Here is a 25,910-nt window from a genome sequence, read left to right as displayed (position 1 = left end):
TGGCTTGCCTCCGGGAAAGTGTCACCTTCCTTTGTATTTGCGCACGTAGTGTGCGACCTGAAGATATTGTGCGAGTTTTCCAACAATATATGTAGCGTACATCAAACGAAATGATAACAGCGTTTGTGATTAAGTTAGCGCGGGGGCTAAGCAAGAACACAAAACGCGAAGGAACACCGACCCACACTATGTAGACGATGGGATAAAAGAGCAACACGAAGCACGGAAGGCCATGGACAACGATAGAAGTCTTAGCCGATGCAAACCACGAAGTTGTATGCGTAGCGTGAAAGACGGAAGTGCACGCAGCCATGAAAAGGACAGAGGGACAAGAATATGACGGGAGCGTACAGACCACGGAAGGGAAATAGATATACAGACACCCCAGCATGCTAAAAAGGGTGGCTACGGAAGAGTACGCACGTAGCGGTAAGAGTGCATGGACAGCAACTCTCCCATAGCACCACGGAAGAGCACGGAGTACGGTCGCCGGACCAGGCATGAAGCGGCGGGAATCCGAAAACGGGAAGTCATCGAGCATTAGAGCACGTTATCAGGGTAGAACCGGATCTCACCAAGCCAGGGAGCACGATACTACGGTACCTAACAATCACACGGACGACAGACCAGCCGCGACACCACAAGCTAGCACGATAGCATGGGCTGTGCCACTAAGCCATGGGAGAACGCAGCCGCAGAGCTATAGACGTAAAATCACCGTGCCGCGGAGAACGATACCAGTGTTGAACCTGAGCTTACCGAGCCACGGAGGACAGTACTACATTAGAACTAGATTGCACGAACGGCGGGCCAGCCACGAAATAAACGGGGAGGTGGGCGCTTGGGGTGACCACGACTGCACACTGTGGAGCACGTTGCCATTGTAGAACACGATAACACGGACAACGCAGATACACTACGTGACCACAATACCATAGACAGCATTACCACACCGTGATTGCACGATAGCGTGATACCGCAGTCGATGGAACCTCACCTGGAGAGCACGATACACGGGCGACGGAACAACACGACTGCATGAAGTCACCAAACCACGGAATAGCACACTTCGGCTAGAGCACCGGCGATGGAAGGCCAACGGTCACGAAATAGTATCTACCACGAAGCCAGTGCAACCCACATAAACGTTTGAGAACAGAGAAAAGTTAGCATTTACGAAAAGGCCGTACCAACGCGCATGGACCCACAAGAGAGAGGACAGAACCGCTGAGCAGCGTGGGCCATGGGTGGGCAGGAACCTCGAAGCCGGGAAGAGCACGAAAGAGCATGGGCCATTGAAGAAAACAACATCCAACCTGTAGTACGGGGTAACGGAAACGTTCCAAACCACGATATTATACGGAGCCGAATGAGACTACGGAAAGGCAAGTGGTTAAATACACGATGCCATGATCTACGGGGTGAGCCACGCTCTCAAAACACGCGACACCAAGAAGCAATAAAGTTCCGGCCACCTCATCTCCAACAAACCATGCCACTCCGCCGCGTAGCGGCGGCGAACGGCTAGTCTTACCCCTCTAGTGGAGTCTGGTGTCTGTCCGTCCGTCAGTCCGTCCGTAACGGGCTAGGGTTAATAATCCTCACGCTAATACGCGCGTTCTACTGGCTGCCGAGCGCAGCGAAGGCGGCCTCGATTCGCTAAAATTGCAATATGTGGTGTACACACTGTATGTGGTCAACACATCGTATTTAAAATGTACCGCTCAAATTATATTTTGCTTTTATTTTCAGCTGCGGTATGCAAGGCCACGCGAAGGGCGCTGCCTGTGTACGCGTTAGTTAGCTGAATTAAAAGGCGCCGATGAGCACACACGTTCTCTATCGTCGTAGGTGCTGTTGATAAAATTTGTAGGCTTCGGTGACTCATACTTCGGCCTCAATCAAAACATTAGTACTTATTGGTTTAAATATGATTTGATTTGCTTCGTAGTAGGTTTGTAATAATTTAACTTACAGTACTGTTTTGCGTAGTACTATTCTTAAGACATTTCATATTTTTGCTTGCAGTTATTTGTAGTAGTAGTCTACATAATTATTATGTTAACGTTTATAATAAATCACACCTCTACTACTACTATTAATAATTGATACTTTAGGATGTGAAAACTTTAAAATATGACTATTATGACTTCCCACCCGACACCCCCCTGCACCCCACACTGCCCCCGGGAAAAGTATCATCTTCCTCTGTATTTGCACACGACCTTAAGATATTGTGTGATCTTTCCAACAATATATGTTGTGTACATCAAACAAAATCGGAACAGCGTTTGTGATCAAGTTTGCGCGGAGGCACGCGACTCAGCAAGAACACGAAAAACGATGGGATAAAAGAGCAACACGAAGCACGGAAGGCCATGGACAACGATAGAAGTCTTAGCCGATGCAAACCACGAAGTTGTATGCGTAGCGTGAAAGACGGAAGTGCACGCAGCTATGAAAAGGACAGAGGGACAAGAATATGACGGGAGCGTACAGACCACGGAAGGGAAATAGATATACAGACACCCCAGTATGCTAAAAAGGGTGGCTACGGAAGAGTACGCACGTAGCGGTAAGAGTGCATGGACAGCAACTCTCCCATAGCACCACGGAAGAGCACGGAGTACGGTCGCCGGACCAGGCATGAAGCGGCGGGAATCCGAAAACGGGAAGTCATCGAGCATTAGAGCACGTTATCAGGGTAGAACCGGATCTCACCAAGCCAGGGAGCACGATACTACGGTACCTAACAATCACACGGACGACAGACCAGCCGCGACACCACAAGCTAGCACGATAGCATGGGCTGTGCCACTAAGCCATGGGAGAACGCAGCCGCAGAGCTATAGACGTAAAATCACCGTGCCGCGGAGAACGATACCAGTGTTGAACCTGAGCTTACCGAGCCACGGAGGACAGTACTACATTAGAACTAGATTGCACGAACGGCGGGCCAGCCACGAAATAAACGGGGAGGTGGGCGCTTGGGGTGACCACGACTGCACACTGTGGAGCGCGTTGCCATTGTAGAACACGATAACACGGACAACGCAGATACACTACGTGACCACAATACCATAGACAGCATTACCACACCGTGATTGCACGATAGCGTGATACCGCAGTCGATGGAACCTCACCTGGAGAGCACGATACACGGGCGACGGAACAACACGACTGCATGAAGTCACCAAACCACGGAATAGCACACTTCGGCTAGAGCACCGGCGATGGAAGGCCAACGGTCACGAAATAGTATCTACCACGAAGCCAGTGCAACCCACATAAACGTTTGAGAACAGAGAAAAGTTAGCATTTACGAAAAGGCCGTACCAACGCGCATGAACCCACAAGAGAGAGGACAGAACCGCTGAGCAGCGTGGGCCATGGGTGGGCAGGAACCTCGAAGCCGGGAAGAGCACGAAAGAGCATGGGCCATTGAAGAAAACAACATCCAACCTGTAGTACGGGGTAACGGAAACGTTCCAAACCACGATATTATACGGGGCCGAATGAGACTACGGAAAGGCAAGTGGTTAAATACACGATGCCATGATCTACGGGGTGAGCCACGCTCTCAAAACACGCGACACCAAGAAGCAATAAAGTTCCGGCCACCTCATCTCCAACAAACCATGCCACTCCGCCGCGTAGCGGCGGCGAACGGCTAGTCTTAAACATCTACTGCAGCAACCTGTCTGTCCGTCACACTAAATTGTCGTGCCTGTCACGCTTTTCCGGACAAATCATTGGATAAAATAAGTTAAATATTCCTACTGGCTGCCGAGCGCAGCGAAGGTGGCCACGATTGGCCTAAAAGCTGCCGAGCGCAGCGAGGCGGCCCAAATCGGCACCTTCTGCAACCCTGCGGGCCTTTGGGCCCGCCTGAGCCACAATCTTCCAGCCTATCATGCGAGTAGTGAAGCGAGCCGTAGCGAGCGAAACGGAGGCAAAACACAAGGAGCGACATTCATTCTTTCCTGCCGCGTAGCGGCGGCACTCGGCTAGTCTCGTTCATCAGGTCGATGACAATCGGATCCTGACCTTCTTGCACTTGTCCGTCAGGCGTGTGACGGGGCAGTCGCCTACAGATACAGCGATTATTATACAGTGTATTTTTTTCTGCAGAGCAGAAAATTAGCAGAATAGCGTTGAGAAGAAGCGGCAGTGCCGCATGATAAAACCGCTTGGTGATATTGTCCGCTACCGCTCCCTTCTCATCTAGAAGATTGTTAAAACCAGCAAACAAGGTGGCGGGAAACGCGTTGATGGCCTTAATTGTTTCTTCATGCTGCTTGTAAATCTCGATATCAGGTGAAATTGCACTCGCACTCATTCACGAGGCGTCATTCGTGAGGGTGCGCATACGCAGATACTCCATCTCTGACGAATGTCTAAATAGATACGTGGATAAAAGACTGTGTTTACTTGGCAATCGAGCACGAAGATGCTCTGCATGATATACCAGCGACGCCAAGCATAGTTTCAGTACCCCAGACAAATTGGGTCACGCTACAGCGACGGGAACATTTCCTCCACACACTTAAGAACGAGAAGGTCTTGAGGATTGTCAAAATGGGGTGGAAGCATCGCGAACGCACTCTTAATTACTGGAAGCCCACCAGCAACTCGACCTAAAAACTGATCACCTGCGCTTTCATAACGAAAACTATCGATCCTGTACTCCCCCAAGCGACCACCCACAACGGAGGCACACACTGGCGATCGACGGTCCAACCGTAGACCCACCGCACGCAAAAGACGCGACACTTTTCCTTATCGAGTGGGTACCGTATTCCTTCGCTTCAATCTTGTCGTTCATTGCCGCCCCCAGCACTTTGCTAAATCGGATCTTTTGGCTCGATCCAGGAAACAGGGGGCTGGCACCTGGCGTGGGTTGCAAGCTAGGTAAATTGTTAAGGCGGTGATCCAGCATGTATCTGGAGAGAGCGGATTGGCATAAATATGTCGAGGGTGCTGCTCTCTTGGGTTATTTTTGTTTTGTGTAACAAACACCCAACACTATCGTCCACATCCACCAAATGCGTAGTGCTCACAGTTTCAATCGACACATCACATTCCACTGAGTAGCTAGAAACAAATGTGCAAATCCTGTATCGTTCCGCGGCAATGTTTCTTGGCACAATTGTGAATAGAGGGAAATTTAAGAGACTTCTTACCTGAAGTTGTGGTGCTAGAGCCTGATTGATCTTGGTCAGCTTCCACGCGCTTAAGCTAAAAAAAAGAGTCTTCATTGGCTCACCAAATTCGGGGGGGGGGGGGGCACCATGTTGTGACGACGGTACAAATCCCGCATTGCACTTCGATAGCAACATAATGTCCCAGTCTTCAGCTTACCTTGTTACCCTAGTAAAAACTCCTCGAACTCCATCGGAGTAAACTGCTTGGGGCCAGCTAGCAGGCAGCATCGAAGAAACGCTGTGGATTGCGAATTTTTGTTGCCGCTCATTACCCACTTTCGAATGCCGTTTAGGTAGTATTTGTAGCGATAGACTTTTCCTGATGATATACACTGTGCGCGAACGTCTGCCTCATTCAATCCAGCGACTTCTGCAGGATCTCGGGTCGTCAGAGGTGCAGGTGTGGGCAAAGCCACAGCTGCTAGATCAATGGCGCTGGGGCTACTCTCAGCCGTAGTCGCGGGGGTAGAGGCGCTGGAGATACCCGCAGTTCTAGTCGTGAGGGCGGCAGTGCTGGATGCGACCGCCGTGGACGCTGTATCTTTGGAGACAGGATCCGGCAATGATATGAGGAAGTTCGCAATATTGGCCACTAATCGCCTCTACCCGATCGTACGAAATGAAGCTTGAAAGTTGGGCACAATTCAGATTGATATTGTCTCAATAGAGTGAACTACACAAAAGGCCAGATACTACCATTTAGCGAATGATTGAAATCATAGCCAGATTATCTTGGAGCATCTCCAACCATGCACGGCACACGGCTCTGACGAAGGGGCGTTTATCGTGAAATATACGACCACGCTACAAAATGTACCCGTCCCGCCAAATTTCCTTCCAACGGTGCTCTGTAAAACAGAACGGCATACATAATCTTTTTCAGTGAGGCGAACAAGGCCACGAGTACCGACTAGAGATCGAGGTTGAAGCGGCTTCGCGAAGTGCACGAGATGGAGGACGCGGACGAGGCGGCAGAGATGGCATTAGTATCGGCTATCAGCGCTTGTACAAAGTCGCTACACTCCGATGAGCCTCGATAGAAGCGTGGTGGGTCTCGACCTGGGAGAAGCCCAAACGCTCGTCGCGACCATTCGTTTGGTCACTCACGGCTCTACCAAGACTATTTCGCTCCAAATCCTGATTACAAAACTGCTATGTTTCGCAGAGGATTTCGGATGCCGCCTTTAGCCGTTTGCTGAACGGTGTAGTCGAAATGGACGACTACTTCCGCCAGCGCCCCGATGCTGCGGGGAATCCTGATCTCTCCCCTCTATAAAAGGTCTCACCGGCTATTCGTATGTACTGCTATGATGTTGCAGGAGATGCGACAGATGAGTACGTTCGTCTTAGCGAAAGCACGGCAATAGAAGCGTTCCAGCGCTTCACAGCGGCGGTATTAGCTAAGTTTAATGCGGAGTATCGTCGTAAACCAATCGCTGCTATCATCGTATTGAGCTGACTTTCGCTGGGCGATGCAGCAGGATCCATGGTCGCTAAAGCACCTTCGTACTCGGTGAAATGCTGTCGGCCTGAATCCCGAGAGCACATGACCTTTCACTGGCCAACCAAAGAAGGCATTGCATTTACCGAGGGTTTGCCGTAGTCACGGTCAATCACACAAGTTTGCCGGGTGAGCGCTAAAACCTACCGGGTTAAATTTTCCAGTTAGCGTTAGAGTGGACCGATGGGAGGAAATTTTCCACAACACGATAAAAAGCACGCTATATTTTTTTCCGTTACCGTTTACTGGGAATCGTTTGAGATGCTCTTACCGAACCTTTCGAATGACTGCCGACAGTTTTTCGTGCCTGTTGGGGCTCTTAACACCAAATATTGCGGTTAATAGACAGCAATCTGCCAACTCGAGCGGGAAAGAACCAATATCGCATCCACTTATGCTCATGACTACACTGCGTTATTTAGCTGGTGGTTCGTATCTTGATATTCGCCGTACTGTAGGAATTAGTGGATCTTCTTACTACCGTGTCATTAACGAGACAATGTTCGCGATTCTCGGTCTACGAGAACGAAAATCGTATTTCCTGATTCTGAATCGGACAGAGAGGTTGTGATGAACGACGTTAAGGCTATCAGCTCCAGTGGAACAATAAGCGGTTGTGTCGGTTGCGTAGACGGATAGCTATGTGCTATTAAGGCGCCTTCAGCTGAAGACGCTGGGGACGTAGGTACTGGACGCTATTATAGTGGACACTATGCATGTCCTGGTATCAATGTGCAGGCCGTGTGCGATGCGCATTGTCGCTTCATATCTGTGGATGCCAGCTATCCAGGAAGTACAAATGATGCACGTGCTTTTCGTGGGACTGGTGTGGCGAGAAGTCTCAACTCATTTTTTACAGGAATGTATATCATCGGCGACAATGCGTATCCTGTGAGTGAGCATTTGATCACGCCATTTACACGCAAGCGGCCCTTGAAATTAATAAGTACTGTAGGTCTTTCGATTTGTGTGTGTGTGAGTGTTCAGATGAACCCTTCGGTAGTAATCCCTTCTCTTGGAATACCCGCCGAAAGGAATAAAACGTCTGAGATGGCTTCATTTGATCGAAAAATCCTGCAAAGCCCCGATTGGATAGATGAGTGTCACCTTCGAGAACTTTCGACTGCACTACATTTCCCAAGTTTGAGCGAAACGCTGTCTTCGTGAAAGCTGTCGATTGGTCAAAACGACTAAATCATGTATGTTTTGGGCCAATTCACATCCATCACGCCCAGCTCGTCGGCATAGGAATTGTCTCGAACGTCGCGGTGGCTCGTGTTTGCGACGGAGGTCATTTCTGTGTTAAACTTATTAACACTTCGCACCCCTTCCGAAGCGATCTTTCAGAAGACTCTTCAGTTTATCAGTTCATTTCCAAATTTCCTTTGTGGAGAATAAGACAAACACCAAGCTCTTTTAACCAAGCAAACTAGAACAAGATGGCTCAATCTGTGTCTGGATACTCGGTCGGCATCGACCTCGGCACGACCTACTCGTGTGTCGGCGTGTGGCAGAACGACCGTGTCGAGATCATCGCTAACGACCAGGGTAACCGTACGACCCCTTCGTACGTTGCCTTCACGGACACCGAGCGTCTGATCGGTGATGCCGCTAAGAACCAGGTGGCCATGAACGCCCACAACACCGTGTTCGACGCCAAGCGTCTGATCGGCCGTAAGTTCTCGGACCCGATCGTCCAGGCCGACATCAAGCACTGGCCGTTCAAGATCACGGCGGGCGCCGGCGACAAGCCCCAGATCACGGTGCAGTTCAAGGGCGAGTCCAAGACGTTCCAGCCGGAGGAGATCTCGTCCATGGTGCTGATCAAGATGCGCGAGGTGGCCGAGGCCTTCATTGGCAAGGAGGTCAAGAACGCCGTCATTACGGTGCCTGCCTACTTCAACGACTCGCAGCGTCAGGCTACCAAGGATGCCGGTGCCATTGCTGGGCTCAACGTGCTGCGTATCATTAACGAGCCGACTGCCGCTGCTATCGCTTACGGCCTTGACAAGAAGGGCGGCGAGCGCAACGTGCTCATCTTCGACCTTGGTGGCGGTACCTTCGATGTGTCGCTGCTGAGCATCGAAGAGGGCATCTTCGAGGTGAAGGCTACTGCCGGTGACACTCACTTGGGTGGTGAGGACTTTGACAACCGTCTGGTGGACCACTTCACGCAGGAGTTCAAGCGCAAGCACCGCAAGGACATCACGGAGAACCAGCGTGCCCTGCGTCGTCTACGAACTGCTTGCGAGCGTGCTAAGCGTACGCTTTCGTCGTCTGCTCAGGCTTACATTGAGATTGACTCTCTGTTCGACGGTATCGACTTCAACTCGACCATCACGCGTGCCCGTTTCGAGGACATGTGCGGTGACTACTTCCGCAAGACGATGGAGCCTGTGGAGAAGGTGCTGCGTGACGCTAAGCTGTCCAAGAGCCAGGTGCACGAAGTGGTGCTGGTCGGTGGTTCCACGCGTATCCCTAAGGTGCAGCAGCTGCTGTCCGACTTCTTCAACGGCAAGGAGCCCAACAAGTCCATCAACCCCGATGAGGCTGTGGCCTACGGTGCTACCGTCCAGGCTGCCATTCTGAGCGGTAACGATTCGTCTGAGAAGCTGCAGGATTTGCTGCTTTTGGATGTGACGCCTCTGTCTCTGGGTCTGGAGACGGCTGGTGGTGTCATGACCACCCTGATTGCTCGTAACACGACGGTGCCGACCAAGAAGTCACAGACGTTCTCGACGTACGCCGATAACCAGCCGGGTGTGCTCATCCAGGTGTTTGAGGGTGAGCGTTCCATGACGCGCGACAACAACCTGCTGGGCAAGTTCAACCTGGACGGCATCCCGCCCATGCCTCGTGGGGTGCCGCAGATCGACGTGACGTTCGACATCGACGCTAACGGCATCCTGAACGTGTCGGCTGTTGAGAAGTCGACGGGTAAGGAGAACAAGATCACCATTACCAACGACAAGGGTCGTCTGTCTCAGGCTGACATTGACCGCATGGTCTCGGAAGCTGAGAAGTACAAGTCGGAGGACGAGGCCAACAAGGTCCGCATTGAGGCCAAGAACGCTCTGGAGAACTACGCGTACAACCTGCGCAACACTCTGAACGACGAGAAGCTCAAGGACCAGATCTCGGAGGATGACAAGAAGGTAATCGACGACAAGGTGACCGAGACCATCAACTGGCTCGACGCGAACCAGTCGGCTGAGAAGGAGGAGTACGAGGGCAAGCAGAAGGAGCTCGAGGGTGTTGCCAACCCGATCCTGCAGAAGATGTACGCTGCTGCTGGCGGTGCCCCTGGCGCTGAGGGTGGCATGCCCGGTGGCATGCCCGGTGGTATGCCCGGCGGCATGCCGGGTGCTGCTGGAGGTGCCCCCCCTGCTGGCGCTCCCGACCAGGGCCCCAAGATCGAGGAGGTCGACTAATCAGTCGGAGTCTTTTGAGTCAAAAGTCTCGCGTCGCGGTGGCGTCATCGTGGACTGCACGCGCTACGGGCATAGAGTGCTTTAACAGCGAATTGTTTTTGCTTACTTTAGTTGGTTTGTCTAGAAAGCTTGTTAGCTTTTAAAGAGAAGCGGCTGGAGTTGAATGGCTTCTCTAAAGATAATAAAGTCAACGAGGAGGATCCTCAGCTTCTAATTTACTCGATTTGTTTACGTATGTTCTAACTAGCTTATTTTTACCCATGGTTGTTTTGTTAAAGATTCGGCTTGTTAATAATGTCAGTAATGCTACTACTACAGTAGTATAAAAGCTACGTAGTACTACGTGGCGTAGTAGTACGTAGTAGTAGTCCTTCAGCTTCTCGCACGTATTTATAGTACTATACTATTTACGAGTAAAACGTTCGCCATACATGTAGTGCTTTTTTTTAGTCAGCGCCCGACATGAAACCGGTTAATCTTTCCCAAATTTTCTTATTAAAACATGGTGACGAGCGTAGGTAATTTATCAAGACTACTCACAAAGTGCACTGAAAGACAGCCTAGTAATTAAAAAAAGCTTAAATTTTATTCCACGATGAACTCAAATCGAATAACTTTACAGGCTGGGTTTCCTTTTGTTTCATCAAAGATGATCTACATGTAGCTGTGGAAACTTAGGTTGTTTCAATCAAGATCTTCACTTCACAACAGTTTACTCAAAGCGACTGTGATCAAGGCATTTGGCTGCCGTCGGTACTTGAGGATCATCTTGGAGTTCTCCCAGTGCGTACGTCGGATGAACTCGAGCGCGTGCTCTGGCCCCACCACAGCATAGAATTATAATTTCCTCGGCTCCAACTTCTTCGCCAGGTATTTACGGACATGTATTATTTAAGAATGCCAAGTAAGCTCTCTCTTATGCTCGCGAGCTCTTTCGCGTGTTCGTCACGGACGTATCACTCGTTGTCCTCTGCAGTCACGTCCACACACCTCACTCCAGTCCGTTTCCTGGCCAAGGATCGGTGCCGGTGGTCACAGCTGTCGCTCACCTATATATGCAATCCTATTCACGCAATATGCACGCGATTGACACCTTCTTTCCGGGTGCAGTGCAGCGGCTAAGCTCTACTTCCAGGAGGATCAGACTCGCTGAGCAGTCGAGGCGGGGCGCTCTGGACTCAAACCGGGGACTTGAACCCTCGTTAGCTACTCACCGCTCGATAAATGGACTCGAACCGCGTCTGCTCGTGGGACTTGAACCCACTCTCCCACACCTCCTGGGGGCTTTGACTACTTCGGTTAGCGAGCCAACGTCTATTTGACACGCGGGTTGTCTGCTTCAGCCCCGCACAAGACCGCACGGCGGCCTACTCGTTTATCCGCAAATTATCTACTGATCTTACCCTACATGTGCACTGCGTGCCTGCTGCTCACTAGTCGCTTAACCTTCATCCAGCAACCCGATCCTATATCCTAAGATCCCTTACCGTGTTCGTCACTCTTCTGAATGGCTTGGTTGCCCGTTGAGAAATGGCGTCGCATGGCGTCCGTACCCGCCACGACATCACCACTTCCTCGTTCGTCCGTTTCTTGGGCTCGGACACACAAGAACTTCGTTCTGCTTACTCTCTTCCCCTGGTCAACGAGTCGTCCCCGACTTGTGCAAGTCTCCTTCTTTCTACTTGTTCCGCTGTCGTCCTCGCCGCTGGCCCTGCTGTCGTCCTGGCCGCTTTAGTTCCTGCTGCTGTCTTCACTGTCGTTCTATTCGCTGCCGTCCTCGCTGTTGAGTCAGCAGTACAGCACCTTCGGCTTCTTCCCTCGCAGCGTTGTCCGGCAAAAGCTTCAATGCCATAGTCACGTCGAGACTGCATAACAGTACATAAATTCATCGTTTCCACATAAACAGCTTGAAAGACAACTTGCACGTACCGGAATTTGGTTGTCGGCATCGCACCGAGCTCCAGTTCACACGTTGGACAACAAGACGAATTTTAGTGACTGTGGTAGTACCACAGCACGTATTAATAGCCCTACCAGACTGCAATAATATCACACCAACATGCTACATGTAAGTTCGGTTTCACAAGAGCAAAGCAGGCTTTTGTTTGCCGTACATGTGTGTTGACACTCCTTAGAGGTACAAGCATCTCGACTGTAACCCATGTACAGCTTGCAGATGAATAACTCTTTGATTTCTTTCATGTACTGCCTTCCTTGTTACATCGACAGCCGCAAGTCAGTTAGAATTGCCGCGAAGAGCAAAGAAAGACAGCAATACGACCTTACCATACTGTTAAACTAAACTACAGGAAGTCAAAACAGGACCCTAACTCACCAGGAAGCCACAGCTAACTCTTTATCGGAGAATAAATAAAAATAGATTGCAAAACGTTTTATGGCGTGATAATCATTGCAATTTGCTTGAAATCAATAATAAACTGCTAACGTTACGTTGAAAAATGTCACAGCAGTGTATTACTGCCTGTATTTAGCTTATCCTTTGTAAGCTTTATAAAACTAGTCTCCTCGACAGGCAATAATAATCATTACAATACGAGGTTCAATAATCAACCTACTGTATTCGGCCTATGCCAGTACTTCGAATGAGCTGGTCTTATTTTCTAACCAAACGCTATGAAACTCTGAAGGTTTCACTTTCGTAAAAAGTTTTTCTAAGATATCATGAGATGCGGTTAAATTACTTGGTTGATGGCAAAATAGTTAGCTTCGTCAATATCGATTTTGAGGTGTTCGGTAGTAAATGCAGCTTCTGTTGAAGTCTTTGGTCTAGCATGGGATATTGCCTTTTTCACGCCGTTTGGACGGCAGCCAAGCTTGCAGGTGTCCGTAAGCAATTTGGGGTGGCGTCTTCTGATAATGTATACCATTGGAGAGCTGCAGCTGCTCGTGTTGTAAAGCAATTTATGACTCATAAAACGATGGATCGTTCATTACGTGTTGGATAATTGATTGCTTCCAAATCAGTGCTACTACTTTGAAGTATTACTGATGTTCCATTGATGGCATTTATGTTATTAACAAAGCCGGAGATTGTTGGTGTTTATGCTGTTACCCTCGCATTGCTCCTAATTGGTATGCATGTGCAGATCCAGTGGTGGTTTACAGCTGTGCAATGAACGCTGTGGATTACTCCAGCAGCGATATTTAGGTCGTCCCCGGCGTGTCCCCATATTTCTATATTCAATACACCCGAATGCGAAAAAAATCCCGTACAAATATTTCGCTGGTTTTTTTATTCGCACTACCAGCCCAACTCTCTCGTTTTATTGGATCAATACCGGTTTCAGGTTATTTTTTTCATCCCTGACTTTAACCCTTCAACATGTACTAAGAAACTTGGCGCTTATGAACCATTACTGAACTCTATGAGGCCACTAGCTGTCGTCGGTACTCCAGAAGCATCTTGGAGCTCTCTTGCCAGCGCGTGCGTCGAATAAACTCAAGCGAGTACTCCGACCCGACCACAGTGCCCTTGCAAAGGATCTCAATTTCCTCGGGCTTGGCTACCTTCAACTTCTTAGCCAAGTACTTGCGGAGGTGCATGATCTACGTGGAAGGAGAAGCAAAACGTCAAATCCACAAAAGGAGCCACAACAGGAAGAAGAAAGCGTCGCACCTTGAGAAGAGGCTGCGTGTACATGTGAGCAGCCTCCAGCTTGCCCAGCGCGAGGAAGAGCGGGACGTCGGGACTGCGACAAAACGTTATATTCGATTTCAGACCGCGGCACCGACGTGTTACTGACACCAGTTGATAACATACCCACGCTGAGGATAGAGCTCAAACCGAATCATGTTTCCCGGAGACGGGCCAAGTGAGCGACTGATCTTCGGAGGACTGGCCTGCGTATCGCTCCGAGTATCAGGCTGCTTGCGCTTGATCCCAAACTTCATATAATACAGCCGCTCTATATGTTAGCAACCAAGCCATTCAGCAAGTGTGTTAGTACCTTCCCACACACAAAAAACACAGTCAGTAGTGGCGGCACCTTCGGCGTCTTCCTTTGCAGTGTAGTCCGGCAGGAATTTCGAGGCCAGCTCTTTCATTGCCGGATCAGGGCTGTAGCATAACGATAATTGTCAAGTGGAGTTTTGCAATGTACGACTGTCGTCTACGTACAGGAGTTTGGCCATTGGCTTGGCACCGAGGTTCAATTTGCACGTTGGGCAGGAGGATATCTTAGGGTGATATAGGTAGTACCCTCGAATGCAGCCGTAGCAGACTACATCATCACCAAACAACGCTTCAGTTTCGCTACCTAAAGACGATTCCTTCTTTTCCGGACAACGTACAGGTGTGCAGACACTCCTTGGAAGTGTAGGGGTCTCGGAAGTAGCCCTTGCATAGCTTGCAGATGAAGAACTCGTTGATATTTGCCATGCGCAGCGTTTCCTGCCACAAGCAGCAGCCACAAATAAACATTTGCCGCCAAAATGCTGCTAATGCATGTAGTGACACCGAGCGAGATTGACAGCCCCACAGCACACCACACTGCGCAGAGAAAAAGTCAGACGCACCGTGCGTGCTTCGACGAACAGGCAGGCCGCGTCGTCCAGCGATGACGCGAGCACCTCTTTCGGCGCCGAGGAGCTCTTGTCCATGGCTAGTGATGAATAAAACTGGCAATTAATTGAGAACCTCGTATATCGCATATTTTAAACACTACTAAAAAGCCTAAAACGACCGTTGTGAGGTAACAACTCACTTTTTAATGTTTTTTAAATTTACATTTAAAAATGTAATTTTTACTCTTACGCGTGGGTGTGTTGGTGTCGTCGTCTTCGCTTGCAAAAGAAAACAAAACCAATGAAACAGGCCGCCGGAATCACCACAAAAAACACGGCAAGAACAAACATGGTGCTGGTGAAGAATGACCCTGCGTGACGACGACGCAATGTTGCATCGGTACCGGTCGACCCACTGCTATCTTCGGTCGATTCCAGTCTCCATGACTTGTTCCCGAAGAAATTCTCCGGTTCTGGGTATTGGGTTGGCTCTGCTGGTGATGGCGTAGGCGTTTTGAGATCATTTGAGCTCTCGCACTCGCATTTGCTTTGATGCCAGGGTTCTTGAAGTGTTTCCTGGGCGTGGTTTCTTAATTCTTGCACCTCGAGACTCAGCCGAACAGCGAGAGCTTCAAGATGCCTACGTTGTATCGTCAGCTGCTGCATACGACAGTGGTGGGCTGAACCCGTTGGAGGAATCGTCATAGAGAATCGGTTATGCTGCGGAGGTTGGTGTCTACGATGTGTCGTAAGATGTCCTTGAGCTCCGACCATACTGAAGGCCAGAGCGAGCCAAGGAAAAACGATCCAGCGCATTGATACGCAAGTGGCTGCTGCTTTCGTGACGCAATGGCGAATGGAAGATTTTTGCACGGTAGTAGACTCCCCCCATCACAATCGCATGTTCTTGACTTGACCTCCTTCCGTCCATCACCCGAACTTCACTACAAAATCTTTGCATCCTTGTGCAAGGATGCAAACTTTTTGTAGTGATGTTGAAGGTGCAATTCTGCCAACTCTAGCCACAACAACAAGATAAAACTTTTATGTACATAGTTGGATTTCCTCGGAAAACATTACACAATCGCCAACAAGATCGAGATTGTGTCTAACTCGCCTCCCACAACAATTGCTTCTTTCAATACATTGTGCGGTGGTATCTTGAGCCATGCTCATTCAAAAGAACATCATATATTATGACCTCTACCCTGGTTTGTTTGTGGCGTTGCTCAGACCAATTTTCTTGCAAGTTCCTCGTCCATTCTTTCTCAAGCGGATCAATGTTATTTATATAAGACCGGGAATCTTATTATTACATTCGCATGATACATGTAATACTGTAAGAGCGCATAAGCCAATGAAATAAACATATCTCTTTTTAGTAATCAAGTTGTTATAAAGCAAGAGCTCATCGGACGAGTCAGTAGTTGGCATCCCACAACTGCATGTGGTTACGCACATCTTCCACGTCTTGGAACTTGGTCAAGAAACGTGCAATCGAGTCAAGCTCACGGTCATTCGGATCGTCGATGAAACTGGAGCAACCGATGGCGTTCCGAGGATGGAAGGCGTAAGCCATTGGCGAGTTGTCGACGATGATCATCTGCGTGATGTCGCGATCAAGCAAGGATAGATCCTTCACGTAGCTGCCCTCATACTGGACGCAGTGCTCGCGGTAGAGACGGTAGCGAATGGTACCCTCCGGGTCCAGCTTGTCGAGCAGTGGGTCTGCGTACTTGCTGAGACTGGCCGTGTAGATGACGATCTCGTAGTATTTGGCCATTTCAATGAGGAACTCCTCAGCTCCGGGTCGCTTGCATACGTAGACGTGGTGGACGGTACCATCAATATTGACAGGAATAATGAAGTCGTAGCTGTCTGTCGGTCTAAACGAAGAGTGCACCAGAGTTTCATCCAAATCGAGTACCAGACACTTCTTGTCGACATCATTAGGATATACAGGGGGTAAGAGGCTCGGGCGCAACTCAATCGCTCTACCAGCACTCTGACGCTTGGAGGTGGACGATCTGCCTTGCTTTACCTTTTCATCATCTTCCTGCTGCTCGTGAAGACTGAGTGCAGACCAAATACTACCGAAGATGTTGCGGATACTTCCTCGCTGCTGGGTCTTCTTCGCACACGATCCTTCGCGGGACATATGACGAACACCAGTGAGAATCAGCTGCTGCTTGCCATTTCTGTCGGTTTGGTGGACGACGCTTGCCAATGGGCTGGCAACATTCAGATTAGCGAGCTGCTTCACTGGTGGTGCCAGGGTTCCGTTCGACGTGTCGCTAGCGGCGAGCATCGTCATCGTTGTAGCCGTGGTTGGTGAAGGTGCAGCGTACCGACACACTTGACGTCCCGCCCGATCCGGACTGGAGTCGCCGCCTTGGGCTGGAGTCACGACCTTTTGAACCTGGGTTGTTGATCTAGCGGATTAAAGTGTTGAGTTTGAAGTGTGGTGTGCTGAGAGCAAGTTTTCAAATGGTTATAGGTCAAGCCCATGACCATTTGACGAAACCTTATCGCCGTCGAATCTTCAATACCGCCAACCTCGAGCTGGGCAACCCGTTCCACCTTCATCCCGACGGCTACGTGGGTGTATCCTACCTTAGTTTAATTTTGCCGATAAGTTTCAGCTTACCGGTGAAATGCGTACTGTACAATATATATGCTCGGCATTGATGTGCGAAATCGGGGTGATCTCAACAATGCAAACGAATTGGGGAGTCTAACTATGCAATGCGGCTCCACGTGGAGCTTCGTGATGGTTTTGGCACTAGCGATAGACTTGCCGAAATTCTCGAGTTTAGTGGACACCCAGACGACTTCGAGTTTACCGTTGACCCCTGACAACATGTCATAGAGCACAGTTCTTATTATGATTCGATTCAAGCAGTACTGGGAATCAGTTATTTATAGTGCTGTTAGTTTAAAAATTAGTGTTTTAATACGTTTTTTTAAGTACGTTGTGTAGTACACTAAGGGCCGTTCTTAGCCGATTTCTTGCAAGTGGATGAGAGTTAAGGTGGATGGTACTTTTTGTGCTTGATTCGGCTAAGAACAAACTTAAAACTAGTGGATGGCCTTAGTGGCTAAGGATGAAGGAGGGGTGGTTGACATCTAATATTAGCTTATAACTGCGATGTATCACTTTGATCGCTTTGCATTTGTTCTCTTCCACTATCGCAACGAAATGCGCACACCCAGCAAGAGCATAGCGATCACTCCTCGTCTTCGCGATCGAGCCAACGTCCAAACGATACTGCTGCTGTTCGTTCTATTGCAAGCACGAGCACGGAACTCGCGCTACTCGCGTCATCGCATCGATGTTGATCTCGAAATTGAGATGCTGTTGAATGAAAACATGTTCGAGCGAACCTTTCGAGTGACTGCCGACAGTTTTTCGTGCCTGTTGGGGCTCTTAACACCAAATATTGAGGTTAATAGACAGCAATCTGCCAACTCGAGCGGGAAAGAACCAATATCGCCTCCACTTATGCTCATGACTACACTGCGTTATTTAGCTGGTGGTTCGTATCTTGATATTCGCCGTACTGTAGGAATTAGTGGATCTTCTTACTACCGTGTCATTAACGAGACAATGTTCGCGATTCTCGGTCTACGAGAACGAAAATCGTATTTCCTGATTCTGAATCGGACAGAGAGGTTGTGATGAACGACGTTAAGGCTATCAGCTCCAGTGGAACAATAAGCGGTTGTGTCGGTTGCGTAGACGGATAGCTATGTGCTATTAAGGCGCCTTCAGCTGAAGACGCTGGGGACGTAGGTACTGGACGCTATTATAGTGGAACACTATGCATGTCCTGGTATCAATGTGCAGGCCGTGTGCGATGCGCATTGTCGCTTCATATCTGTGGATGCCAGCTATCCAGGAAGTACAAATGATGCACGTGCTTTTCGTGGGACTGGTGTGGCGAGAAGTCTCAACTCATTTCCTACAGGAATGTATATCATCGGCGACAATGCGTATCCTGTGAGTGAGCATTTGATCACGCCATTTACACGCAACCAAATTGTTGACGAGTACCACGAATCGTTCAATTTCCATGCTAGTTAAATACGAATCAGAATTGAAATGGCTTTTGGTCTTTTGACTACAAAATGGCGGGTATTTCGATCTCCTATCTCACGGAACCTTTTAAATGCTACCACTACAATTTACACAGCTATGGTGCTGCATAACTACGTGATTAACAGACGTATAATATCTGATGCCGACTATTGTTTATTTGACGAGTCGATTCAACCCATTTGCGTCTCGCAAAGAGTGCAAAGATTAAATGACGTTGCCAATCTCATGGGTTACATGTCAAGTGATCTTGTTGTTGAAGAGGGTAACAGCTACATGAGAGACTATATTGTTCAGCACCTTCGCGCTAATAACATTGTTCGGCCTCAGTACAACATTTCACGCAATCGGAGTGTAAACAACTAAATAGAAATACTGATCTTGACACACTTTATTTGTTATTTTCTTATGAGGGCCTTCTTCTTTGCACGAACGTGTCCAACGTCTTCGTTTGCCTCCATTAGGTCGTCATGAGTATATATTCCCTCTGGAGCACAAAGAATCCGCTCTCTAAGCTCCATGAGCGAATTCAAAGAGCTCACCAGCTGTGCCAGGCGACAATCAAGCCCAAGCGCCTGAGCCGAGGCGTTATTGGCTTGCATTGTCGTAAGAATATCGCTCAAATTGATCTCTTTCACTTGTGACTTCCCTTTCTTCGAACAAGTACGTTGTTTTTTTGATTGACGAGATCCTCCAACCTCGTTGTTGTTGTTGTCACTACCTCCCTCCATGGTATGTAAACGAGCACGTTTTGGCAGTTTCCCTTCTACGGACTCCAACAAACCAGGTTTCTCACGCATCCACTCATGCATGTACAGGACGTCGATTTTTCCGGAGCAGAAAGAAAAAAAATCATTGTCGTGCACGCCTGAAATTTGAGAGTTCGCCACAGCAGTAGCATAACGACCAGTAATATCCTTCCACATATCTCGTAATTTTGCAGCTTCGTGAGGAACGGTGAACTCAGGCTTGCATTTTTCGAATACTGCCAGATGTGAAACAAGCTTGCTGAATTCTGGACGCGAACTCAAGTACGCTGAGTGAAAATCCGTCCAAAATGTGCTTTTTTCTTGAGTCATGTTTGTCTCAAACTCGGCCCTGGTTGCTCTAGCGTCAATTTCATGAAGCCGGTGTGCAAATAAGTCCGAAACATGACATTCAAAAGCCGCAGCATGCAGTGGCGAGTACGACGTTTGTTACCCACTACACCGCGTTTGGCCGGACCTTCCTCCACACCTAGACGTTGCATCTCGCTGAACGCGCGCTTCTGTTGCATTAATAACGCAACATATCCTGTCTTGTGGTCGTTGGCGTCCGGGCCCTTTTTTCACGATACGTAGCTGCCGAATATAACACTCTGTGCGAAGTTGTTTAGCTCCAAATGCCACAGACACGATTCGGCTTCCTCTAGATTCATGGTGCCGTTGTACATGACATCACCAATAGTCGATGCAGTCGCGGGAATGCCGCCGTCAGATGTAGCGGTAGTTGGAGGTGCCGTAGGTGAAGGCAAACGAGGAGACATAACGGAGGAGGAGGACATGGTGATAGATTGACAGGGGACCGTTGGTTGCTGATGTGGACTGAGTGCTTCAGGAGACTTGATGGAATGAGCTGTATAAACTCCAGCCAAAGGTGTCGTTCTATCCCGTCAGGTATGTCTCTCCTCCCGTCCACCTTCCGTCCACGGCCACCAACCCTAATTTCACACAGTGGACGTGGATCAAACGGACCATACGGCGTCCACTGCCATATGGATCCAAGTGAAATGGTTGGGCCATGGAAGCATAAACCACCGTTATTATTTGGCTAAGAACGGCCCTAAATGGTACTTCGCACGCTTTACCGGTTAGGAACTAATTACATGTACCGCCTTTTATTTAGCTCTTAGTTTCAGGCGGATTCGGTATGAACCAGTATTACCGATATATTATGTTTACGTGTCTTGTCGCAGATTTTACTGAGCCCAAAATGTGAACCCTTGCGCTCACAGTTTCAAACAGCAACTGTCCAATAGCTGCTCGCAAAAGAGAACCTGTCAATGGTTCTTGCTAATAAACCGCGGTTCTTGTCCTTTCGCATTACGAACCCAAAAATTCTCAGAACCCAGTTCCTGATACTTAGGGGCTCTGAGTAATTATCAGAACCGTGGTTCTGGTTTGGCTCTTTTTAGGCGTGCGTAGTACGTATATGACAAAAAAGTACGCCCCCAAAGCCGGGAAAACTGCAATTTTAGGCTGCTGGCATGACATTTGAGTCCATCCGAAACGAACTGGTTTGCGGGCTGGTGGGCCCGCGGATTCGCAGTTCATAGCTCCACTATCTTCTGGGGAGGATAGGATACGCGAAATAGAAGCTTCTCTATGTCGTATCTCACTTGTGGGAAAAGGGAAAGTGATCTCATTTAACTTTAGCTCGGATGAAGTCCTTTCCTAGAACATGTCTAAAACATAAACTATAACTCCGATTCCTGTCCAAAGAGGAGATTCTTCCCGATTTTGATAAATTTAGCAAGCGGAGTAACAAAACAAACAATGGCAACAAAGACAAAGTGGTGGAAATACTCAGCAGCGTCAAGATACAAGCAGTGGTAAGCGGAAGTGAGAAGTAAAACAGAACAAGGACGGCAAAGGCTGCAATTACTGTGAAGAACAAGGTATGACCTTTTCCGGAACCATACAAATCCGGAATGCTTCCGGAACCTGGAGCCGCCAAGTTACCGACCAAATTCTAGCAAACATTTCAAGAAGAGTATGGAGGACCGAAACAAGATGAAGGCGGAGGTAAACGCAGTACAATTCGATGAAGATGAAAGCAACGGTGCAGACGTGGAGGCAGCCTACGCAGGCCTGGGGTGTAATTACCATGAACAACATGACATCGCAGTCGCGCGAGCGCCAACATCTACCAGTCGGGGGATGTAAGTGCGCGCCCAACTGCGTCATCCACTTTCAAAGAAGACGTTCTTAGCCCTATTTGACACGGGATGCAACAAGTCTACAGGTAGTATCGTGGTGCGTGCCAAAAGAACAAGGCCAATATCGGAACGCAGCTGGAAATATGGAGACGACCTGTGGAAGTATCGAGCTTCCGGAAGATTTCTCGTCATCTCGGCAGTTAATTAATGTGTTCCAAATTGCAGAAACCCTTGTTTATCCAATCATGTTAGGGACTGATTTTTTGTGAGAACAAGGTGTCATATTGAACGAAACATTACGTGGGATGGAGTCACGATACCAGAAACAAAAAACCTGTTCTGTTTGCTATTACTAACCCCTACGATCGCGTGAACCGAATTTTGGATGCGACTGAAAAATATGTGGATACCGTATTAATGCACGCATTCCGAGCGATACGTTGTCGCTGGGGCAACAACAACAACTAAGTGCGGCGCTGCACAGTATCAAGGTTGTTTTTTTGGGGACCGTTGGAAGGCTTACGTGGCATCCCTATGTATTGCCAATTATGCCGGATGCATTACTATCAGCGCAAGCACCGTACAGTGTTCCACACAAGCTGCAAGCAGCCACATTGCAGGAGGTGGAACGTCTGGTCCGATTGGAAATTTGTAGAGCCAGACAAAGACTTCCCTTGGGCTGCCCCAGCTTTCGTAGTTCCTAAAAAAGATGGCTCAGTACGGTTTCTCTCTGACTTTCGGCGGCTGGATAGGTGGCTCTGGCGTAGCTACTTCCCATTGCCCAAGATACAAGACTTGATTCGAGAGCTTCCTCAACCATGCTTTATTACCACTCTCGATCTCGTAATGACATATTATAGTCGAGTACTTGCCCTACAGAGTAGGCTATATACGACCACTGTGCTTCCGTGGGAAAAATACCGCTATTGTCATTTACCTATGGGGATCAGCACAGCACCTGATGAATTTCATGCTGTCATGACGCAGGTATTGGGGGCCTCATATATGTACAATTTACTTGGATGACGTCCTAATTTTTCTCTCAAACTTTTGATGAGCATCTCGAGCATATTCAGATTGTTCTAAAGTGATTGTCAGACGCAGGAGCTGTTGTGCACGCGGCAAAAAGCAAGTTTTGCGCTCAAAGCGTGGATTATCTAGGATACAACATTTCCACGGAAGATAAAAGACCCATTGCTTTTAAAGTGGAGGCGATACAGCGCTTAGCGCGACCGCGGAACGCCCGTGACCTGCGTCGGTTCATTGGCATGGTAAATTACTACAAGAATATGCGGTCAAGCCGGTCGCAAACACTAGCACCACGCACTGCGCTTACATCGTCCTGAGTTCCATTTCGCTGGAGCCCTCGCGAACAAGCTGTATTTGACGGAGACAAGGAAAAGACTAGCCAAGACAAGCCCCGCTGCTAGCGTATCCCGACTTTGACAAGGTCTTTAATATCTACAAGGACGCATCTGATTACCAACTTGGAGGAGTGCTCATGCAATAGGGCAAACCCCTTGCATTTTTGTCTCAAAAGTGCGACGACACCCACCACAAATACGCTACCAGCAGAAAGGAACTGCTCAGTATTCGTTTGATGCTACGCGAATTCCGTTCGATCGTGTGGGGACAGAAAATACGAGTATCTACTGATCATCTGTATTTCAACGCTCCAGAATATTACTAATTGGACAATGCTTCGGTGGAAATTAGAGTTTGAAGAGTACGGACCCGAGCTGATCTACATCCAGGGAAACGATAGCGTAGTAGCAGACGCGCTGACCAGACTACCGATAGAGACAGCTAGGCACTCAGCTCACGTGGTCGCTACTAGTACTGTGGAAGATGCAGAACTATTCTCCCTGGTGCCAACTTCAATCAAGGATGAGCAAGTGAAAGCATCGTTGAAGCCGACAGAAGACGTGAGGATGCGAGAAATTAGTGGAGTTAACCTGCTTACGACCGTGAAAGATGGTAGAATCGTAGTTTCATTGCCGCTGCAGCCTGCCATTATGCGAACCTACCATGAATGACTAAATCATTCCGGAATTACTATCATGACAACGTCGATCAAGGCTGTGTTTCATTGGCGTGGTATGGATAGTGATTTTAAGAATTGGGCCCGGCGCTGCCAAGTTTGTGCTCGCTGCAAATGTCTCACCCACGCTTATGGTAAGATCGAGACAAAGACGGTCGAAATCCGACCGATTCAATTGGACCTATAGGACTGCAGAAATGGCGTGCAGTTTCGATTATATATACTAGCACACGATTGCTTGAGCTTGTCGTACAAGAAGACTCCTCAAGCGCATAATCAGCACGATTTTTAAACCACGTATGGCTCAACAAGTACCTTTGAACAAAACGCTGTATCTTTGACGCAGGCAGTGAGTTCAAGCGCGAATTTCGTGAGCTCCTCGACTCCTATGGGATTGGAGCCGCACCCACGACAGTGCGCAACCCGCAAGCGAATTCTACAATCGAGAGGGCTCACCGCTATATTTAATGTTTCATTGCGCTCTGAATCTAGCACAACCAAGGCTGAATGAAAGAATGCTTGTCAGCTGTAGCGTTCGCGCTGCAGGCATCGCACCATACCATGATGGGGTGCAGCCCGGCCCAAGCAGCATTTGGCCGTGATATGATGTTCGATGTCCCGTACGCGGTCGACTGGAAAGCTCAATAGGAGCAGAAAATGGCTTAAGTGGCTAAGGCTACCGACAGAGAGAATGCCGCACATGATACTCACGAGTACGTCCCGAGCGACCTGGTCATGGTATCAGACAATGACCCGCGGCGAGCGAAACTTGACCCAATCTCTGGCGGACTTTACGAGGCCGATGATGTACGCAGCAACGGAGTCGGCGTGGTTAACAAACAACGCTATCAAGAAACCATTCACCTGCGTCGGCTCCGACCGGAGATGGGGGACTCGGTTATATTATAAAACGACTCAGGATGAATATCCTCCTTGGACAGGAATCGGAGTGAAAGTATATAATTTAGAAAGGTTCTAGGAAATGATTTTATCCGAATTAAAGTTAAATGAGATCACTTTCCTTTTCTCACAAGTGAGCAGCGACATACTACCAAAACCCTTACAGCCCTCCAGCTCTTCAGTTTTTTATGTGCTACCTACCACAGTACCAACGTGTTAATATGGCGGCATTTACATATTCTAGCAATGTAAGGTTGAGCGGAGACACCTTCCATCACGGGCGAGCAACCGTATCGACTTCGATCTTTAAGTCTCTTAGACGTCTTCGTTAAAAAGCACCAGTCACAGCAGCACAGAGAGATAAGCCCGGTCATTAGCTATACAACACTCTTTTCTTCACCTGAATTACGCTGCTAACGCTGTGCGTGAAGGTTCTCCACCTGAAGAGTGCGTTGCTTTTCCACTAAGATCTTTATATTAGAAGGAATGTCAAATAGCGATTGTGGGATTGTGACTTTTTAATATGGAAGTGCCTACGTTCACCAACTATTGGGTAGAAAAAGGCAGGGAAAAACTACAAACTGGGATACCGACGGCTTCGGTATTAGCGGTTCAGTTCTGAATTCAGATTTTTAAAAAAATCGAGCGGCTAGAAGGACCTGGCTTCATTCGCCCCACCCCCCCGGTTCGCCGCGCTCCATTAAAGCTCACCTCCTTCTATCGCTACGATGTCTGCTGCGACGCCCAAGAAGAGAAAGCGCGAGGAGGAGAAGGAGGAGGAGAAGGAGGAGGCTACGGAGCCCATGCAGGAGTTCCGCCAATTCCAAGGCGGATTTTCGTGTTGGGAAGCATTTCAAGATGCCTTTGATAGGTAAACATGAAGTTGTGTATTGTTGTGAATTAATGAACGGTGTGCACTAATGTATCGCTATGCTTCCTTCAGCTATCAGCAGGAGACACACCAATTATACAAGATTCGCTCCACCGTTTCAGTCAAAGACCGCAACAAAGCTCGCACCAAGCAGGCTGCGAGACGAGAATCTACTGCTGAGCTATGGGACGAATCCCTCGGCAATTATGCGGTGTATTTCATTTGCACACACGGCTGGCAGTTCAAGCCAAGAGGCCAAGGAAAGCAGACTAACCACATTATCCGGGCAATCCAGTGCCAGGCTAAACTGAGCGCCAACTTGGTGAAGGGGAAGGATGGACTGTTCCAAGTTCGAGTTTCGAAGCATTACGCAAGCCACAACCACGCCGTCGGCCCTGCCGTGTACTATTCGTATTCAGAAGCCC

The 25,910-nt window shown here is 48.8% G+C and overlaps 5 protein-coding genes across 5 annotated transcripts; 2 read left to right on the top strand and 3 right to left on the bottom strand.

The window, feature by feature from the left end:
* Positions 1 to 8,075: 8,075 nt before the first annotated feature.
* On the top strand, positions 8,076 to 10,354 carry PITG_11244 (heat shock 70 kDa protein; the record flags this gene model as incomplete). The annotated part of the gene is made up of 1 exon (XM_002901957.1): positions 8,076 to 10,354. One exon carries the CDS (start codon positions 8,145 to 8,147, stop codon positions 10,134 to 10,136), a length of 1,992 nt encoding a protein of 663 aa, XP_002902003.1.
* Positions 10,355 to 10,838: 484 nt separating this feature from the next.
* On the bottom strand, positions 10,839 to 12,085 carry PITG_11243 (uncharacterized protein; the record flags this gene model as incomplete). Its single annotated transcript, XM_002901956.1, has 3 exons — positions 10,839 to 10,951; positions 11,624 to 11,847; positions 12,066 to 12,085. The coding sequence occupies 3 exons, from the start codon at positions 12,083 to 12,085 to the stop codon at positions 10,839 to 10,841; spliced, it is 357 nt and encodes a 118-aa protein (XP_002902002.1).
* A 1,435-nt stretch (positions 12,086 to 13,520) lies between these two features.
* On the bottom strand, positions 13,521 to 14,756 carry PITG_11242 (uncharacterized protein; the record flags this gene model as incomplete). Its single annotated transcript, XM_002901955.1, has 7 exons — positions 13,521 to 13,703; positions 13,774 to 13,846; positions 13,918 to 14,062; positions 14,144 to 14,214; positions 14,275 to 14,377; positions 14,448 to 14,547; positions 14,673 to 14,756. The coding sequence occupies 7 exons, from the start codon at positions 14,754 to 14,756 to the stop codon at positions 13,521 to 13,523; spliced, it is 759 nt and encodes a 252-aa protein (XP_002902001.1).
* Positions 14,757 to 16,018: 1,262 nt separating this feature from the next.
* On the bottom strand, positions 16,019 to 17,132 carry PITG_11241 (nuclear LIM factor interactor-interacting protein spore-specific form, putative; the record flags this gene model as incomplete). Its single annotated transcript, XM_002901954.1, has 2 exons — positions 16,019 to 16,652; positions 16,755 to 17,132. 2 exons carry the CDS (start codon positions 16,966 to 16,968, stop codon positions 16,081 to 16,083), a joined length of 786 nt encoding a protein of 261 aa, XP_002902000.1.
* An 880-nt stretch (positions 17,133 to 18,012) lies between these two features.
* Positions 18,013 to 18,707, top strand: PITG_11240 (uncharacterized protein; the record flags this gene model as incomplete). The annotated part of the gene is made up of 4 exons (XM_002901953.1): positions 18,013 to 18,283; positions 18,331 to 18,390; positions 18,473 to 18,595; positions 18,670 to 18,707. 4 exons carry the CDS (start codon positions 18,013 to 18,015, stop codon positions 18,705 to 18,707), a joined length of 492 nt encoding a protein of 163 aa, XP_002901999.1.
* Positions 18,708 to 25,910: the final 7,203 nt, after the last annotated feature.

Source organism: Phytophthora infestans, genomic scaffold (genome assembly GCF_000142945.1).
Source record: "Phytophthora infestans T30-4 supercont1.19 genomic scaffold, whole genome shotgun sequence".
Taxonomy (NCBI): domain Eukaryota; phylum Oomycota; class Peronosporomycetes; order Peronosporales; family Peronosporaceae; genus Phytophthora; species Phytophthora infestans.
This window is presented reverse-complemented; position numbering and strand designations above follow the sequence as displayed.